At 45.5% G+C, this 21,394-nt stretch overlaps 1 protein-coding gene across 2 annotated transcripts in view; it reads right to left on the minus strand.

Annotated features, from left to right (window-relative positions):
• The window catches only part of LOC140377237 (uncharacterized), a 71,842-nt gene that overhangs the window by 33,193 nt on the left and 17,255 nt on the right, over nt 1-21,394 (minus strand). For both annotated transcript variants that reach the window (XM_072462587.1, XM_072462585.1), the window contains exons 2-3: nt 8,638-8,689; nt 4,437-4,534 (exon numbers count right to left, since the gene is read on the minus strand). In XM_072462587.1, the coding sequence (XP_072318688.1) occupies nt 4,437-4,534; nt 8,638-8,689 (150 nt within the window). The remainder of the gene's footprint in view (nt 1-4,436; nt 4,535-8,637; nt 8,690-21,394) is intronic.

Genomic DNA, 21,394 nt, shown 5'->3' on the forward strand with positions numbered 1-21,394 from the left:
ATGAGAGAACATGGTGACACAGACAGAACTGTGGTAAGTGTCTGGTATGTTAACGTTAAGCTACGTACACCGCAGACGCCTAATCGCGCCCGACGCAGAATTTGAGCGCGTGTACATTAGAAAGGTTTACGCACTGGACGCGCGCTCTCGACGCCCCGGGCACTATACACAGGCGCGCGTATGGGGAGTGCTCGAGCTGTCTGCGCACATGCGCAGTAGAGGTGTTGTTTCATTGTGTAAAATTGCAGATATCGAGAGTGTTGTTTTCGCGTTTTTGGTTTGTTTCTGTCTCTGTTCCACCGTGAATACATCGTACAGCTCCTTTCTCCCACACAGCCACAATCAGTCTTTTGTCTGCCATTGTTGATGAAGAAGGAAGAAGTGGCTCTTCTTGGGGAATTCCACGAGGAATACCGGAAAAGCGAGGGGAAATACGTACGTACGTCACTGGAGCGTCAGCTCTGATTGGCGGCTGCAGCAGCTGCGGCGCATCTGCTGCAGAGACCTCAACATATATGAACGCGTCGCGCGAGCCGCTTTGGTCGCCTCGGCCGCCTCATACGCGCGCTCAAAGCGTCGAGAGCGTAAGAAAACGCACCAATCGCGCATCAAAAACAAAGAAATCGCGCCGCGGATGACGCACTACGCGCTCGACGCGCGTTCACATAGACTTTGAATGTAAACTGGACGCTTCGGCCGCGGCGGTGTGGAAGCCCCTTAACATATTAACAGTTATTCAGATAACTATAGCATAAAGAACATGCTAACAAGTTTATCAGAGCATCAGTTTTACCCCAAATCACTAAATCCACTGAATTCTTCTTCCTCTGTGTCACTTCTAAACAACTCCACAAACTCCAGAGGTAGAGGAAGTGCAGATTCTTCTTCTGCGTCTCTTAGAGCCTCGAGCGCCCTCTTGTGGTTGTCAGTGTGAAAATAATGAATAATGTCACATATAAGTCGCTCTGGAGTATAAGGCCAAAACTATGAAAAAGGGTGCGACTTATAGTCCGGAAAATACGGCAATAACAGAAATTAGACGAATGGAAAAATTCAAATTTAATTTGAAAAAGAACAAATTTGTTTGTACCGTATTTTCCGGACTATAAGTTGCATCTTTTTTCATAGTTTTAGCTGGGGTGCGACTTATACTTATATTTATACTTATACTTCGGAGTGACTAATATGTGATATTATTTGTTATTTTCACACTTGCAACCACATTTCATTCTCCAGTGCGACTTATATATGTTTTTTTTTTTCTTCTCTATTATGCATTTTTTGGCTGGTGCGACTTATACTCCGGAAAATGCAGTATTTGTGTTTTGTGATTTGCTCTGTGTCATGTTCGTGTTTGTTTCCGTGTTTAAATAAGCGTGACCCTCGCCGTCCAGCTGCGTTTGCCCTCGCCCAGGTGACGGTGGCAAACGTGGCGCCGCCGGCTCTGGCTCTGGCCCTGTTCAGACTCAGGCTGGTGCTGAGCCGGTGCCAATGCTGGGCTCCTGCGGGGATTAGAGCCCCATCTGCCCGGCCTCTCTCTCTCCCTGTCACTGTCCCTCTCTCTCTCCCTCTCCCTGTCACTCTCCCTCTCTCTCTCCTTCTCCCTGTCACTGTCCCTGTCCCTCTCTCTCTCTCCCTCTCCCTGTCACTGTCCCTGTCCCTCTCTCCCTCTCCCTGTCACTCTCCCTCTCCCTCTCCCTCTCCCTGTCCCTGTCCCTCTCCCTGTCACTGTCCCTGTCCCTGTCCCTGTCCCGCCGCCGCTCCCATATTTACTGAGAGGAAATCTGCACTGCAAAAACCTCCTCCATGTTCCATGTTCCGTCTCTAAAACGCTGCAGTTCTGCCACGATAAAGCTCCAGACGTGATGGAAGAGTCGCGATGTCGTGATACTACAACACTCCAAAGTGCAATACTCGGATTCAAAATAAGACAATGGACTCGTTTTCAGCACAAAATAACAGTTACATCTACGTCTTTTACTGGTTTTAGTATTTATTCATGTCTGATTTTTTTTAATATGAATTTATACAGAGCTAGAAAAAAAATTACTTAATTAAAGGCGCAATGGACGATTTTTTGACGATTTGAGAACTCAGGTGGAAGTGCACACGCCACTCCCCCGTGCACACGCCACTCCCCCGTGCACATGCCACTCCCCCGTGCACATGCCACTCCCCCGTGCACATGCCACTCCCCCGTGTGGACTGATACAACACACACGTGCGTTTGTTTATTAGCGCGGCGGATCGCATCGCATCTCTCGTCTCCCGTAGATTTAATAATAATAATAATAATAACTTTTATTTATATAGCGCTTTTCAGTGACCCAAAGACGCTGAACATAATAAAAAAGGGGGGGTATTTACAGACAGGGGGGGACAACACGTACAATACACATTAATATACAGATAAAATGAACAAGACAGAAGAAGTAGAGAGAAAAAGATGGGGATGTAACAGGGGGTAGAAGAGTAGGCAATGGGGTAGAGGAGGCTAGGGGTAGGGGAGGTCATAGGCTTGGGTGCAGAGGTATGTTTTTAGGCGGGATTTGAATGTTGTGAGTGAGGGAGAGTGGCGGACAGGTTGGGGGAGGGAGTTCCAGAGTCGGGGTGCTGTTCGGGAGAATGCTCTGTCGCCAAAAGTTTTGAGTCGGGATGTTGGTGCAGTCAGGGTGAGAGAGGAGGAGGATCGGAGAGCTCGGGTGGGGCGGTGGGGGATGAGGAGGTCAGACAGGTAGGGGGGGGCAAGGTGGTGAAGAGCTTTGAAGGTGAGGAGGAGTATTTTAAAGTTTATGCGCTGCTTGATGGGGAGCCAGTGGAGAGAGCGGAGAACGGGAGTGATGTGATCACGGGACCGGGTGTGGGTGAGGAGGCGGGCAGCGGAGTTTTGGACCATTTGGAGTCTATGGAGGGAATGGGAGGAGATGCCAGTGAGGAGGGAGTTGCAGTAGTCAAGGCGGGAGGAGATGAAGGCATGGATGAGGGATTCAGCAGCGGGGAGGGTGAGGCAGTGTCGGATTTTGGCGATGCGGCGGAGGTGGAAGTATGAGGTCTTGACAATGTGGCTGACATGGGGAGTGAAGGAGAGGGTGGGGTCCATGATGACACCGAGATTGTGTACCAGGGTAGAGGGGGTGATGGTCGAGGTGTCGATGCTTGTCTCTCGATTTCTGTCTCTTCTGTGTCAGCTCGAACTGTCTTTCTCAGTCTTCATTTTGTCCCGTACACTGAGGGAACTATATTATGATAGATCAATGCGCTTAGGTACGCGGAAACGTGGGACGAGCCACACGCGGCTGCAAGTGAGCGGTAGGTGCGTTTTATGATTGATACGTGGCAGGACTAATCGGCCGTCCATGACACGAGGAAATAAGACTCAGATTTGGGCCAAAAAATCGTCCATTCAACCTTTAATTGAATAAATATGAATGAGAGATTTTTTTTAATTATCATTATTATTTATTCTAATTAATTGTATTACTATTTGTTATATTATTATTATCATTTTTTCTATCCTTTCATGTGTGATGTAAAATGTTTTACTTGTACATATTTTTAGCAGTATTATTATTCGACTGCTGTGGAGGATTTGTCATAATTTCCACATTTATTTGTGTTTTTGTTGCTAGTTGTAGTATTTATTAGTGTCTGATTTTTTTAATATAAAATTAGACTGAGCTTAAACAATTACTTAATTAATTCCTAAATTCCCTCTCCTCCCCCTCTCCTCCCCTCTCCTCCCCTCTCCTCCTCCTCCCCCCCTCCTCTCCTCCCCCTCCTCCTCATCTCCTCCCCTCTCCTCCTCTCTCCTCCCCTCTCCTCCTCCTCTCCCCCTCCTCTCCTCATCTCCTCCCCTCTCCTCCTCTCCTCCTCCCCCCTCCTCCTCTCCTCCCCCTTACATCATATAATTCTAATTCATCACTAAACCGCATTTTGTCACTATTTTATGGAGATCACATCATTTTAACGCTCAATGTCAGTCAACGTTTTATGTCCAGGGTTTGACACAGACACTTTTTGATGACATCAGCATAAACATCAGAGTAAATCAGATTATGTCGATTCAGGCAGATCTAAACCCTTCAGACCGCACTAGAGCAATGTTCAATCTGAGGAGTTTTGAATGATGTCTTCTATTGTACCACTAATATTACACCGTGTATTTGAGCATTATTAGCGCCGGTGATGGTAAAATGTTATTTACTGTGCACGAGTAAATAAACATCCACCTTTCGAGAAACTCTGTTCACTTTCATTATTTCTTAGTAATGGTTTAAAGACCAGCACGTTTGCTTCGCTTCACTTCCTCACGTCCCGCTCACATTCTTCTGGATCCGCCGCTAACGCCAGAGATCGCCCCGCCCCCCCTTGGCTCCGGGGCGTCTTACATCACAGAGCGCGTGTCGGAGTAACTCTGGAGTCTCTGGAGCTCTTACCTTTATTGTCCTTGATGTCCACGGCGGCCTGAGCCTCCAGAAGAAGAGAGATCAGGTCCTTGTTCCCACTCAGAGCGGCGAAGTGCAGCGGAGACAGTCTGAGCACAAACAAATGTATATATATATATATATATATATATATATATATATATATATATATATATATATATATATACATTATACATCTGCATGTGAGGGTACTGCAGTATAAGACAGACACATATATATATATATATATACATATACATTATACATCTGCATGTGAGGGTACTGCAGTATAAGACAAACACATATATATATATATATACATTATATATCTGCTTGTGAGGGTACTGCAGTATAAGACAGACACACATATATATATATATATATATATATATATATATATATATATATATATATATATATACATATACATTATACATCTGCATGTGAGGGTACTGCAGTATAAGACAGACACACATATATATATATATATATATATATATATATATACATTATACATCTGCATGTGAGGGAACTGCAGTATAAGACAAACACATATATATATGTACATTATATATCTGCTTGTGCGGGTACAGGGAACATGAACGCAGTATAAGAGTACGTCAAACAGAGACGACATGTAGTAATGTAAAGGATCTTCAAACAAAAGAGATGTAAATAAGTCTGTTTTATGAGTGTTGATGTGTCTTTATGGCCAGTGATGAATGTGATCAAGGAGGATTTTATACTTTCCTTGTCATGTACATAAAGAATTAAACTTAAATCTTCTTAAGACGAGAAGAAAAATGTAAATAAAGTTGTCTTGAATGTATACTTTAAGTACTTAAATGATATGTTTTTCAGAACAAAATCTGCTTTGCTCGAAAAGGAGTGGGATGAAGTGATAAATTCAACTCAAACAAACAGTATGTAACTTTCTGGAAAGTTACAATATTTTTGATAATTTTTATGCTTTACTGTGGAAAAATAATGCAAAAGAAACAACAAGCAGTGGGAGGCTCCTCCAGGCCAAGTACGAGTCAGGTTTGTGGAGATGCAAGCTCACTCACAATAAGAGTGGTAAGTTTTAAGTGAAATTATAAATAAATAAAAACATGAAAAATGAAAAAACTTGCAATTTTAAGCTAATAGTCACTGAAACGATGGCAATAAATATTGTTTTCACAAAGTTAAACGTGTTTTTTCTCATATGTTGCAGGATAAACAAAACCAGAAAAGTTCATCTAGACTGGAAAAGTGGAAAATGACATGTATTATTTAGTCACTGACACTGAGACCTCTATGTCCCACACACACACACACGCACGCACGCACACACACACACACACACGCGCACGCACGCGCACACACACACACGCACGCGCACGCACGCACAGAGACACACACACGCGCACGCACGCACACGCACGCGCACGCATGCACACAGACACACACACGCGCACGCACGCACACACACACACACACACACACACGCGCACGCACGCGCACACACACACACGCACGCGCACGCATGCACAGAGACACACACACGCGCACGCACGCACACGCACGCGCACGCATGCACACAGACACACACACGCGCACGCACGCACACACACACACACACACGCGCACGCACGCGCACACACACACACGCACGCGCACGCATGCACAGAGACACACACACGCGCACGCACGCACACACACACACACACACGCGCACGCACGCACACACACACACACGCACACACGCGCGCGCACGCACACACACACGCACGCGCACGCACACAGACACACACACACACACGCACGCGCACGCACATACACACACACACGCACGCACACACACACAGACACTCACACACACACACAGACGCGCACACACACACACACACACAGACACACACACACGCACGCGCACGCACGCACACAGACACACACACACACACGCACGCGCACGCACGCACATACACACACACACGCACGCGCACGCACACACACACAGACACTCACACACACACACAGACGCGCACACACACACACACACACACACACAGACACACACACACCACACACACAGACGCGCGCACACACACACACACACACACACACACACACACATGTGTAAACGCAGTGTGCAAAACCAGGGAAAACTCCTCTGTCATAATCCAGAGTGTGGAAATGCCCCGCCCCCCGATTCTACACCAACCACATCAGGGAGGGAGGGGGGAGGGGGGGAGGGAGCGGGTAAATGACCTACTTCCATTAACCAGCAATCTCTCTCTCTCCCCCCCAGCCCCCCACACACATAACCCTCTGTTGTGTGAGAGATCCCTCGTGGATGCAAGTACAACGTCCCGCTCGCCACTAATCGCTCGACGTGTAAATCATCCCGTTCTGATCGACAGTGAGACAAATCAGACACAGAAACGATCCACGAGGACGAGGACGACGAGCGGTGTTTAAAGTTCAAGCACGCGCCGCACGCTAAATATAGAGGAATCCATCGCTGCACGTTCACGCGGGAAAAGAGCGATTGGACGTGCTCGGCAGTCGGTTCGAACGCGGGAAAAGGGGGAAATGTGTGTTTACTGAAACTGTGGCGTGCTGTTTGGCCTGTAAAATGCCACTTGACCCGCCCCCGGTGCATTGCATTATGGGCCATTAGCGTTTACTCTAATCTGCCGTCGGTTAAATTTGTTTCAGTTGCAGATAAGAGAAAGCTCTCGCCTCCCGGCAGCGAGTGTTAAGATGCTGGAGAAAGGTACGAAACATATTGTGTGAAGACATTTTCTAAGAATAAATAAGAATAAATAAAGAGACATAAATAAAAACACGGGTTGATGATCTCGTGGAAGCGTTTGAATGTTCGCGGTGTGTGGATTTTTTGTTTCAAACATTTATTTTGGACAAACCAGTCTCAGTTTGGTTCTGGACACTCGTTCTGCCGCAATAATATTATAAAAATACACACAATAATGAGTAATAAAGATAAAGATAAATAAAGAGTTTCTTGCATCTTATAGAATATAGGGCTAAAACTAATGATTATTTTGCTAATCAGTTGGTCCAGCGATTAGTCTTTTGATGAAACTTTTTTCTTATGCTAAATTTGATGCAGATGAAGCTGAAGTGAGGATTCTGGTGCATCACATTTATGGACTAATGACTGTTTTCATCAAATACACTGAATATTACACTATTTCCCTGTATTTTTCATGCAATTGCGGGTCATAAAACTGCTTTTCTGAGCTTGTTCCATGCTCTGGAACCTGTGTATAAACCAGTATCTGTTTATTAAATCAAATACATCATCGATTAGTTGCAATTAACTTAAGCCCAGAACATAAAAATGCACATTCAATTTGACTTAAATCTAAGTATCCAGGACATCAAACTCCAACATTTTGATAGATACATGTGGAATGTACTTTTGGCTGCAGCAAAAATAAATAAAAAGCAAGGAAATGGATGACAAGGGGCAAACCAACTGTCGACTGGAATAAAATAACTGAGATATTTGTCTTTATTTATTGTGATTATTGGTGGTTGGTGGACATACGCTAAATTTATTACACAGACATTAAGTCTTTATGGATTTTAAATTATCGAGGGTGTTTGTGAAGTAATGAGCGTTTTAATATTATATTGTTGGTTTCTTTTTGTTTCATAAGTACAATTATAATGCCATATCCAATTCCTAGTTTCTATCAAGTTTGAAAATAGACTTCAATCTGTTGAAAACGTATGAATGCTTTGTGCAAAAAAGTTCTGCCAGAAAATATATAGCACTTTGCTCCCAATCTCATCTAACTTATAATAATAATAATTTCTGATATTCGCAATGCAATATTCATTAGTCTTTGCTGGAGATTCCGTTCAGTCCTCAGATTTAAGTGATATCATCTTATTTCAGTGTCATTGCAAACATTTGGGAAGAAAATAGGGCTCTCTTAATCTAATCTATTTATTTATTTTTACTTATTTTCCGTATGAACACCACTTACACCAGTTAATCATCTCTTATTTTACTGGAAAATCATAGTTTGATCATTATTAGTAACGATAAAAGCTTCAGTGACAATTATCACCTACACTTGGTTCAAAACAAGTTAGCAAAGGTGAGAAATGGGCTAGGCTAACGCTCTTTAAAAAGAAAAATGAAAGAATGACGACACATGAGCACGTTGTGAATGTATAAAGGAGGATCTCTCACCCATCTGCGTCCTGGATGTTGACGTTCACCCGCTTTGCTGCGCCCAGGAGCTCTGGAAACAAGAGAAGAAGAAATGTTAGCATGTTAGCACTGTTTCCACCGCTACAGATGCTAGGACAAGCTAAACAGCAGCTAGCAAGGACGGAAAACAATTAAATTTCTTCTTTTAACGGGGCAGAAATTGAGACTAAAATGTGTGAAATTATTACTGGACAGAAGAGAAACAAAATGTTTCTAAAGTGTAGTTTGCTGCTTGTTTAATGTAAAGTTTTATTGCATCTCTCAGAAAACAAGTTAGCTCTAGCTTTGGTGGTGCTAGCCCGCTAAGTAGGCTAACAATATTAGTACGCGTTTATCAAATCCACATTAGCGTATGATTTACCAGCAGTGTATATTTGGGAGCTCCGATTATGCAATTTTTTACTAAACAACATTGAACAAATGTTTTTTTTTTTTTTAATTGAAGTGGACTTTGTTTTTTTATTGGATGTGTTTTGATTCATGTCTGTTGTTCTCTCTGCTCTTTTTTGTTTGTTGTTTATTCATGTATCTATCTACTTATTTTTTCATTGTTCTTTAAAATTTTGGAAAATAAACACATAGATAAAAAAATTAAAAATAATTGAAGTGAATTCATGCTGCCTGTTACAGTCAAAAGTTACATTTTTCATCGCTATGGAAACTGTCCTAATTTTTCATCATTCTGACACCCATGGACGGATGAGCACTGACATTTGGGCTGAATAAACCATTTCGGCTCCAACTTATGTAGTAATAATTCATTGGTTGAAGTCAGACTTGAGTGGTCTGTGCTGGCTGAACCCCGGGAGGAGCTCGGAGTAGAGTCGCCGCTCTCACCGGAGGCTCACAGGCAGCTGTCGGCTCCACGATGGGAGTCCAGATGGGAGGATGGACCCTTGCGTAAGACTATCTAGCATAAAGACATTAAACTGCTAATGTGAATTCACTGGATAAGACGTAGGCCTGGTGGAAGTGGAATTGCACACGGTGTTATCCTTATCCTCAGTGATATCCCCACGAAGAATCAGAACAATCGTGACTTGTCTAAAATGATCGTAATAATAATGCATTTTGATCATAGTAATTGCTAACTGGACCATACAAACTCTAAAACACATGCCAGACGTTTTAGCTCAAAGACGATTGCAATATTAAATGTGTAAACACATCATTTTATTCATTTTACTCATTTTATTTTTATTTATTTATCATTATTTTATATTCTTTATCCAAACACCTTCATTCACCACATTTTCTCCTTTATTTGGTTAGAAATGCATTCTTACTCGTTTGACAAAACGCGGTCGACTAATCACAAAAAAATCACCACTGACCCGTCGACTACAGGAATACATGTCTGTGTCACTGCTACATGTCTGTGTCGGTCCTACATGTCTGTGTCAGTCCTACATGTCTGTGTTGGTCCTACATGTCTGTGGCGGTCCTACATGTCTGTGTCACTGCTACATGTCTGTGTCGGTCCTACATGTCTGTGTCAGTCCTACATGTCTGTGTTGGTCCTACATGTCTGTGGCGGTCCTATATGTCTGTGTCAGTGCTACATGTCTGTGTCAGTCCTACATGTCTGTGTCGGTCCTACATGTCTGTGTCAGTCCTACATGTCTGTGTCAGTGCTACATGTCTGTGGCGGTCCTACATGTCTGTGTCAGTGCTACATGTCTGTGGCGGTCCTACATGTCTGTGGCGGTCCTACATGTATGTGTCAGTGCTACATGTCTGTGTCAGTCCTACATGTCTGTGTTGGTCCTACATGTCTGTGGCTGTCCTACATGTCTGTGTTGGTCCTACATGTCTGTGTCAGTGCTACATGTCTGTGTCAGTGCTACATGTCTGTGGCGGTCCTACATGTCTGTGGCGGTCCTACATGTCTGTGTCAGTGCTACATGTCTGTGTCAGTCCTACATGTCTGTGTTGGTCCTACATGTCTGTGGCTGTCCTACATGTCTGTGTTGGTCCTACATGTCTGTGTCAGTGCTACATGTCTGTGTCGGTCCTACATGTCTGTGTCAATGCTACATGTCTGTGGCGGTCCTACTTGTCTGTGGCTGTCCTACATGTCTGTGGCGGTCCTACTTGTCTGTGGCTGTCCTACATGTCTGTGGCGGTCCTACATGTCTGTGGCGGTCCTACATGTCTGTGTCGGTCCTACTTGCCTGTGGCTGTCCTACATGTCTGTGGCGGTCCTACATGTCTGTGTCAGTGCTACATGTCTGTGGCGGTCCTACATGTCTGTGGCTGTCCTACATGTCTGTGTCAGTGCTACATGTCTGTGTCGGTCCTACATGTCTGTGTCAGTGCTACATGTCTGTGGCGGTCCTACATGTCTGTGGCTGTCCTACATGTCTGTGGAGGTCCTACATGTCTGTGGCTGTCCTACATGTCTGTGGCGGTCCTACATGTCTGTGGCGGTCCTACATGTCTGTGTCGGTACTACTTGCCTGTGGCTGTCCTACATGTCTGTGGCGGTCCTACATGTCTGTGGCGGTCCTACATGTCTGTGGCTGTCCTACTTGTCTGTGGCTGTCCTACATGTCTGTGGCTGTCCTACATGTCTGTGGCGGTCCTACATGTCTGTGGCTGTCCTACATGTCTGTGGCGGTCCTACATGTCTGTGGCGGTCCTACATTTCTGTAGTGGTCCTACATGTCTGTGGCGGTCCTACTTGTCTGTGGCTGTCCTACATGTCTGTGGCAGTCCTACATGTCTGTGGCGGTCCTACATGTCTGTGGCGGTCCTACATGTCTGTGGCTGTCCTACATGTCTGTGGCGGTCCTACATGTCTGTGGCGGTCCTACTTGTCTGTGGCTGTCCTACATGTCTGTGGCGGTCCTACATGTCTGTGGCTGTCCTACATGTCTGTGGCGGTCCTACTTGTCTGTGGCTGTCCTACTTGTCTGTGGCTGTCCTACATGTCTGTGGCGGTCCTACATGTCTGTGGCGGTCCTACATGTCTGTGGCGGTCCTACTTGTCTGTGGCTGTCCTACATGTCTGTGGCAGTCCTACATGTCTGTGGCGGTCCTACATGTCTGTGGCGGTCCTACATGTCTGTGGCTGTCCTACATGTCTGTGGCGGTCCTACATGTCTGTGGCGGTCCTACTTGTCTGTGGCTGTCCTACATGTCTGTGGCGGTCCTACATGTCTGTGGCTGTCCTACATGTCTGTGGCGGTCCTACTTGTTTGTGGCTGTCCTACTTGTCTGTGGCGGCCCTACATGTCTGTGGCTGTCCTACATGTCTGTGGCGGTCCTACTTGTCTGTGGCTGTCCTACTTGTCTGTGGCGGTCCTACATGTCTGTGGCGGTCCTACATGTCTGTGGCGGTCCTACATGTCTGTGGCGGTCCTACTTGTCTGTGGCTGTCCTACATGTCTGTGGCGGTCCTACTTGTCTGTGGCTGTCCTACATGTCTGTGGCTGTCCTACATGTCTGTGGCGGTCCTACATGTCTGTGTTGGTCCTACATGTCTGTGTTGGTCCTACATGTCTGTGGCTGTCCTACATGTCTGTGTCGGTCCTACATGTCTGTGTCAATGCTACATGTCTGTGGCTGTCCTACATGTCTGTGTCGGTCCTACTTGTCTGTGGCGGTCCTACATGTCTGTGTCAGTGCTACATGTCTGTGTCGGTCCTACATGTCTGTGTCAATGCTACATGTCTGTGGCGGTCCTACTTGTCTGTGGCTGTCCTACATGTCTCTGTCGGTCCTACTTGTCTGTGGCTGTCCTACATGTCTGTGTCAGTGCTACATGTCTGTGTCGGTCCTACATGTCTGTGTCAGTGCTACATGTCTGTGGAGGTCCTACATGTCTGTGGCGGTCCTACATGTCTGTGGCGGTCCTACATGTCTGTGTCAGTGCTACTTGTCTGTGGCTGTCCTACATGTCTGTGGCTGTCCTACATGTCTGTGGAGGTCCTACATGTCTGTGGCGGTCCTACATGTCTGTGGCGGTCCTACTTGTCTGTGGCTGTCCTACATGTCTGTGGCTGTCCTACATGTCTGTGGCGGTCCTACATGTCTGTGGCTGTCCTACATGTCTGTGGCGGTCCTACATGTCTGTGGCGGTCCTACATTTCTGTAGTGGTCCTACATGTCTGTGGCGGTCCTACTTGTCTGTGGCTGTCCTACATGTCTGTGGCAGTCCTACATGTCTGTGGCAGTCCTACATGTCTGTGGCTGTCCTACATGTCTGTGGCGGTCCTACATGTCTGTGGCGGTCCTACTTGTCTGTGGCTGTCCTACATGTCTGTGGCGGTCCTACATGTCTGTGGCTGTCCTACATGTCTGTGGCGGTCCTACTTGTCTGTGGCTGTCCTACATGTCTGTGGCGGCCCTACATGTCTGTGGCTGTCCTACATGTCTGTGGCGGTCCTACTTGTCTGTGGCTGTCCTACTTGTCTGTGGCTGTCCTACATGTCTGTGGCGGTCCTACATGTCTGTGGCGGTCCTACTTGTCTGTGGCTGTCCTACATGTCTGTGGCGGCCCTACATGTCTGTGGCTGTCCTACATGTCTGTGGCGGTCCTACTTGTCTGTGGCTGTCCTACTTGTCTGTGGCGGTCCTACATGTCTGTGGCGGTCCTACATGTCTGTGGCGGTCCTACATGTCTGTGGCGGTCCTACTTGTCTGTGGCTGTCCTACATGTCTGTGGCGGTCCTACTTGTCTGTGGCTGTCCTACATGTCTGTGGCGGTCCTACATGTCTGTGGCTGTCCTACATGTCTGTGGCGTTCCTACATGTCTGTGGCGGTCCTACATTTCTGTAGTGGTCCTACATGTCTGTGGCGGTCCTACTTGTCTGTGGCTGTCCTACATGTCTGTGGCAGTCCTACATGTCTGTGGCAGTCCTACATGTCTGTGGCTGTCCTACATGTCTGTGGCGGTCCTACATGTCTGTGGCGGTCCTACTTGTCTGTGGCTGTCCTACATGTCTGTGGCGGTCCTACATGTCTGTGGCTGTCCTACATGTCTGTGGCGGTCCTACTTGTCTGTGGCTGTCCTACATGTCTGTGGCGGCCCTACATGTCTGTGGCTGTCCTACATGTCTGTGGCGGTCCTACTTGTCTGTGGCTGTCCTACTTGTCTGTGGCTGTCCTACATGTCTGTGGCGGTCCTACATGTCTGTGGCGGTCCTACTTGTCTGTGGCTGTCCTACATGTCTGTGGCGGCCCTACATGTCTGTGGCTGTCCTACATGTCTGTGGCGGTCCTACTTGTCTGTGGCTGTCCTACTTGTCTGTGGCGGTCCTACATGTCTGTGGCGGTCCTACATGTCTGTGGCGGTCCTACATGTCTGTGGCGGTCCTACTTGTCTGTGGCTGTCCTACATGTCTGTGGCGGTCCTACTTGTCTGTGGCTGTCCTACATGTCTGTGGCTGTCCTACATGTCTGTGGCGGTCCTACATGTCTGTGTTGGTCCTACATGTCTGTGGCTGTCCTACATGTCTGTGTCGGTCCTACATGTCTGTGTCAATGCTACATGTCTGTGGCTGTCCTACATGTCTGTGTCGGTCCTACTTGTCTGTGGCTGTCCTACATGTCTGTGTCAGTGCTACATGTCTGTGTCGGTCCTACATGTCTGTGTCAATGCTACATGTCTGTGGCGGTCCTACTTGTCTGTGGCTGTCCTACATGTCTGTGTCGGTCCTACTTGTCTGTGGCTGTCCTACATGTCTGTGTCAGTGCTACATGTCTGTGTCGGTCCTACATGTCTGTGTCAGTGCTACATGTCTGTGGAGGTCCTACATGTCTGTGGCGGTCCTACATGTCTGTGGTGGTCCTACATGTCTGTGTCAGTGCTACTTGTCTGTGGCTGTCCTACATGTCTGTGGCTGTCCTACATGTCTGTGGAGGTCCTACATGTCTGTGGCTGTCCTACATGTCTGTGGCTGTCCTACATGTCTGTGGAGGTCCTACATGTCTGTGGCTGTCCTACATGTCTGTGGCTGTCGCACACAAGCTAAAAAAGAACACAGCCCGGGTTTGTTGGTCAAACCGCTTTTCTTTTTCCCCGTATGATGAGCCACATAATCCAGGACATATAATCTGCAGCTCTTCTGTAATCTGGGGGAAAGCTTTCTCTCTACCTCTTTCTCTCTACCTCTTTCTCTCCCTCTTTCCCTCTCTCTTTCCCTCTCTCTTTCCCTCTCTCTTTCCCTCTCTTACGCCTCTCTTCATTCCGCGATCTCACTCTTTCATTTCCTTTTGCTGATTGGTGGACCTCCTGTGTTTACGTCCTGAGCAGAGTTTCCTTCCATTTAAGATTAAAACAAAACCGGCCTCACCCAGCGGCAGATGAGACCGATATCTGTGTCATGGCCCGCCCCCTCCGCCCCATCCGCCCCATCCGCTCGCTCCGCCCCACCCGCCCCACCCGCCCCATCCGCCCCCTCCGCCCCCTCCGCCCCCTCCGCCCCCTCCGCCCCATCCGCAGACATAGTTCACATATATATTGGACCAAAATGGACACATTACAGCCAGATTATCATTTTTAGCTCGTCTGTGAACTCGGGTTAGACAGACGGAAGCGAGGAGGCGAATCTGACCACCGCCGACCACCGCCGCCCACCGCCGCCCACCTCCGCCTACTGCCGACTACCGCCGCCCACCGCCACCCACCGCCGACCACCGCTGACCACGCCGAACACCGCCGCCCACCGCCGAACACCGCCGCCCTCTCAATAACCCCACATTCGAACACGTCTGTCTTGCTTAAGGACACAACAAAAGCACTAGAGTCTGAGCGGTGTTTGAGCCGCCGTGGTTGGGGTGTGTGGGCTCTAAACACTGGACGGAGGCATCGTCGCGCGGAGGCTGTTCATGCCACGCGCGAACTGCCAAAAGGATTATGATTTTAATTTAGGACAAGCTGAGCTATGAGGTTTTCAATAAAGTGAAATAATACCAGGATTACAATGGTGAGTGTCAACACGCTGAACCAGTTCGACTAACCTTAAATATGACAGGTCAAATGTAGCCTACGTTTATAATGTTACTACCTACTTCCTACTTCCTGGTTGGACATCACATGTGACACGATGCTTCCTGACTTGTTTGCGTGATTTTTATCTCAGAAAGTCTGGATTTTGATGTCGTCAATAATAAAAGCACAGAGTCCGCTCTTTAACAGCCTTTAACAGCACTAACTAGCGAGATTATTTATTGTTAGCTTTCCCGCTAGCTAACGCTAAACGGCCATTTTGGAAAACATCCTCCATTTGGCAAACAAAAATGATAGAAGTGTCTGGTCTTTCTTCAAATCTGTCACATGCACGGCTGACAGTAAACACCTAAATGTAGTGACGTTTAGTGAAATATATAATAAATAAATAATAATATAAGTTCCCGAGGACCACATGAACACAGCACCAGGCAGTTGACTAAAGCAGAAATCCATACAAACCACATATTAGTGACTATTTGACAAATGATAATACCTAACAACATCTTTATTTTGTTAAACGATGGGACGTCGCTTGTTGATGACATCACAAAGAGCTTCTGTTTGTGATTTGTCAGGTTTTTTCTTCGACAAACTGCAACTTGACTGACGTTAAATGTGTTAAATCTTCACCACAGGTTCAAACTCACCAAACAACGTCATAATTAGACAGAAAAGGTAAAAGACTCGCTCGAACGGCCTCATGTGACCTAACACGAGATATCGCCGGGACGATCCAGCTCAAACTCCGCCTTCCTGGAGACGTGCAGCTGCAGCGTTCCCGCGGCGGCAGACAGGATATGCCCAAAACGCCTCATCAAAGGGCCCTTTCACTGTCCCGAAATAGCACACATGTGATTTGAATAGCATTAGCGTTAGCCGTTTACGCTACATCCCGGCAATGTTATAATAGTCATATTTCGACAGGTTCCGTCTCGGTTATAAGCGGAGACTTGGCCCTTTGAGTGAACCGTTTTCTGGCGCGTTAAGAGTTGGTACAAGTCCACGTCTAAAAAATATCGTCCTCTGCCAAAAAAGCAAGTCTGACAATACGTGTCCGCGGGAACCTGGCAACGTGATCCGAGAGTATGTTTGTCGTGTGAAGAGGAGGACGACACTGGAAGCAAAAGCAAGAGCTAATGTTAGTGCCTAATACACTTACAACAGCACTGCTATTTGGACTGATTTTTAAATGAAAAATAAAATATTTTAAAAATGAATAAAACAATTAAAAATAATAATAATATTTTTCTTTTAAAATAAATAAAATAAATAAAATAAATAAAATAAATAAAATAAATAAAATAAATAAAATAAATAAAATAAATAAAATAAATAAAATAAATAAAAATAATTAAAAACAATAAAAATACAAAGATAAAAAACAATAAAACCTAAAAATAAACTATGAAAAAAAAAGAAATAAAAATCTTAAAACGCATTATAGAATCAATATGGGGCAAATATATCATCTGATGCGTGGGAATGGCCCAGGTGCCAGTATGTCATCAGTGCGTCTGCATCTGTATTTTTAAACACTTAACATTTGGCCTGATTGTTTTATTTTGAGCAGTTTAAGTTCATATGAAGCTGTACATTTACATTTGCGTGTTGACGATTCAAGTCAGCGACAAAAATGCTAATAATAGACAATAACAGCTCGAAACGGAGTGGGAAGAAGAAGCTCGTATAAACTCCCTCCCCATTGTTCATCGCTTTGCTTCGTGTTTAGGCATGTCACGATGTAAAATGTGACGATTATTGTGAGAAGAAACGTCATTATTCAACAATTATTCAGGATTATTGGAGCGTGACAAAATAATAATAATAAAATGTTCTTTCATTCTAACACATCGCCACTGTTCCATTAATACTTGACCAGCTTTAAGAAATCAAACTTTCTGAATGCAAAAGTAAAGTTATTGTAATATAAACCGTCACATAAAACTCAAAATACATGCAGGTACTTTTTGGGTCCAGATTGAATAGAAATAACATAATTTTGCTTCAAAAATTGTCACAATTACTATTTTTTCAACAACACACCACGCCAGTTCAAACTAAAATAAACCAAAGAGGAGCTGTATGTTTGCACACGCATCATAGAACCAGTGGTGGAATGTAACAGTAAGTACACAAGTAAAAATACTGCACATAAGACAAATATTTAGGTATCTGTTGTGCTACATTTAACTTCTACTTCTCTACATTTGTGAGCAGGTATCAGAACTTTCTAATCCTGAACTGAAAAGACAAATGTTGTTTTCTCATGTTTTAGACTTGCTGCAATGACACAGAAAGTGCTGTATTTTCTGGACTATAAGTCGCACCTTTTTTCATAGTTTTGACTGGGGTGCGACTTATACTTATATTTATACTTATATACTTATACTCCAGTGCTTATATATGTTTTTTTCTTCTCTATTATGCATTTTTTGCTGGTGCGACTTCCGGAAAATATGGTAAATGCACTGCATGTGTCGGTCCACGGTCAACAGGGGGCGCTGTAGATGGAGCCAGCAAAAACATCACATACACTGTTAAAAACATACATTAGAACACAACATCTCCTTTATAAAATGCCAGGAATAACCAACATGTGCAGTATAAGCCAGGAAACAGGCGCGTCTCCTTGTGAGCGCCGGGTTCGCCACTACATCGTTTTGAGCCCCGTCAGAGTCCAGGTTACCGTGACAACACAAGCCCCAAGGTCAATTGCCGGCTCTCGCGCGCGCATAATGAGCACGAGCGTCAGGATCTATCGCACGCCGCCGTGGGCTGTAAATGTCGAGCGGGCAGAGCGATGTGCCCGGGAGAGGAGCGTCAGCAGCTTGACTCAGCGGTTTGCGTTCGATGTCGCGGTCGGGGGCGCGGCTAAGATAAAAAAAAAGGGGGCTGGCGCTGAGCAACATGACTGGGCAAAGTGTTAATGCAAACATCCTCTGCATCCTTGTTTTTTAATGGTTTTATATCGGCTCAGAGAGGGTGGCCGGCGTCGGGGCGGGTCCAGGAGACGACGGCGCGGGATGTTCGCGGTGCCCCGGCATGTACGAATGATCAAGGGCCCCGCGTGGTGTCCCAATTTGGCTCCCGGGCTAATGTGACGATGTGGTGATTCTGTCATAAACGTCTTTTAGAATGCGGAAGCGAATCGTCAACAAGTTCTTCTTCTGCTGCCTGAACACCTCGACCAACGCCCTGAGAAACCACGCCCTGAGAAACCACGCCCTGAGAAACCACTCCTTGAGAAACCACGCCCTGAGAAACCACGCCTTGAGAAACCACGCCCTGAGAAACCACGCCCTGGGAAACCACGCCTTGAGAAACCACGCCCTGAGAAACCACGCCTTGAGAAACCACGTCCTGAGAAACCACGCCCTGAGAAACCACGCCCTCTTAACACAGGAGAGGGCAAATCCAGCTCATGTTTCGTCACGGGATGTTTAGGATAAAAAAATATACTAAAAAATGTTATTACAGAATTGCAATTGCCACTTCCTGTTTGTAATTGATGACATCACACGAGGAAATTACCCAGCAAACACTGGGCCAAAACTCATCTAATGGTAATTTCTTTTGATTTGACAAATAAAAACATATGAGAGCGACTTTATTTTGTTGAATTCAGGTTTCGAGAGTTAAAAAAAGTTTGTGTAAATTATGCTCAAACTATGACTGGATGTGATGTCACTTCCTGTCATTTTCTACAGATTTTTCTAAGTTTTCTCCACAAATACCTGCTCAATTGGTGTAAAACTATAATTTAAATGTACAACAGGTATAAATACACCAAAGAAAGTCAAAATTAGAAAAGCGTAAAAACCTGTCATACGTCACTTCAAGTTAAACTAATGATTTTCATGTGTTTATTACATTAGTCAGAGCCAGTATCAGTAAACATTAGTGACGCAGAGTTTTATCATAAAGCATACTTCGCATAAACATCTCCAGGGACCAGTTTTGATGACATAATAAGGTGGAAAACTCATCAGGCGTCTGGATATTGCCTCTGTCCCGTTAACCGAGTTCCCCGGCGTCTCTCTGGCACGTTTTTTGCCGTGACTAAAGACGCACACGTAGAATCGTTAGTTCTGCTCGTCTAAAACACACTGAACCTGCTGTTCTCCTCCCCCACGGTCTCCTCTCGCTCCTCCCGCCGTGCCTTTTGGCAAACCCGGACATTCACAGCTCATTTGCGTCGACAATCATCACCGTTTCTGAGCTTGTTCGTGTCGTTTGATCATTTCCTGTTGAAGCCGTTGCATTTTTGCTTCTGTTTGATGGTGAAATGTAAACCATGCATTAGTAGAAATAGTGTAAATAATATGTCATTGTTGTGTTATGTAACGTGGGCCGGGCAAACGGGGGCATAAAGGTGAGACTTGCACTTAGATTGTACCTTTTGAGGCTGTTTAATTCTTAGTTTAATCGTTGTTCTTTTGTTTTTCTCAGTTATGCACTTCTGTTAACCTTTACATTCCTGTTTATTAAACGTTACAACTTGATTTTTCCGTTGTCGTCTTGGCTTTGCTGCTTCCTTTTCCCCACGCAGAGCCGGCTTGTAACATAATGTGGATTTTATCACAGTAAATAGTTCTCAGAGCACCTTTTTGCACTTATTGCACCAAAACAGACTCGCTGACTGCGCCTGAGTTTGCAGGAGAATTCCGCCACAGTCTGGTAATGTTTGATCCGTTTGATTTCAAGATAAATCCTCGTCTACGCTTTCTTTTAACGACTTGAAACTCCCAAAGCTGGCTCGTTGCCGGTCGTCGCGCGGCCAATGCCCCGCTCTATTATGGGTGTTTCTGCGGCTTTTGCTGGACTTACAACGGCAAAGACGCTGAACGATCTAAGCACGGGAAGCTCGAAATGACCAAAAAACGTCATGTTTATCGACCACGCAGACAGAAGGTTCAGAAACTATGATGTCATACGTTTGTACTGTGAAGACTGCTCTGATATTCGTGCTGCGATGCTTTGGAGTCTGTTCAAGCGACTGGATTCAATGTGCCGTTTTCTTTTGGTCTGGAATGAATCTATTCTAAAGAGTTCTGAGAAAATCGAGACGGGTTGAAGTCCGTCTAAAGTCGCAGCTGTCGGAATCTCCTTTTACAAGTGGAAAGACGCTAAATAATGTATAAGCCTTGTACAGGGATTTTATCAAAGAGCGAGAACGAACGAGACGGCGTAGGAACTCGTATCCGTGGAGCGCAGAACTTTGATTTAGACGTTTCTCTGCATTTAATCGACCCGCAACTCAATCGATGTCGAAAACCCGTAACTAAATACGACACGGTCATGGACGCATGGTAAGACAAAAGGGAATACACACTTGAGCAGTACTTTACGGAGAGGAACCTGCAATCGGATTGGTTTATTTCAGTAAAGGAGCTCACTGGTCATGGATCGTTAAAGAACAGAACTTCTCTCACTTCTAACGGAGTTCTCTAGTGGTCTTTTGGGATCCGTTCTAAGGTAGAATGCAGTTGAATAAAGTTATCTTTCTTTGACTGGATGAGACATTTACTGGACACACTGAAGTGTGATGTAATCAATTACAAACAGAAAGTGTATTTTACATATATATATATATATATATATATATCTTAACTGCACTTTAGTTCAATGAGTCGTCCGACCTGCAGGGGGCACTTTAACCAGACACAAGCCGACTGCAGCACAGGAAAAAATTTCATCCTGTTTCCTCCAGTGCCTTCTTGTGCCTTCCTGTGCCTTCCTGTGCCTTCCTGTGCCTTCCTGTGCCATCCTGTGCCTTC

The sequence above is a fragment of the Eucyclogobius newberryi genome, unplaced genomic scaffold (assembly GCF_026437365.1).
Source record: "Eucyclogobius newberryi isolate DKJ021-1_F unplaced genomic scaffold, fEucNew1.0.hap1 SCAF_4, whole genome shotgun sequence".
NCBI lineage: Eukaryota > Metazoa > Chordata > Actinopteri > Gobiiformes > Gobiidae > Eucyclogobius > Eucyclogobius newberryi.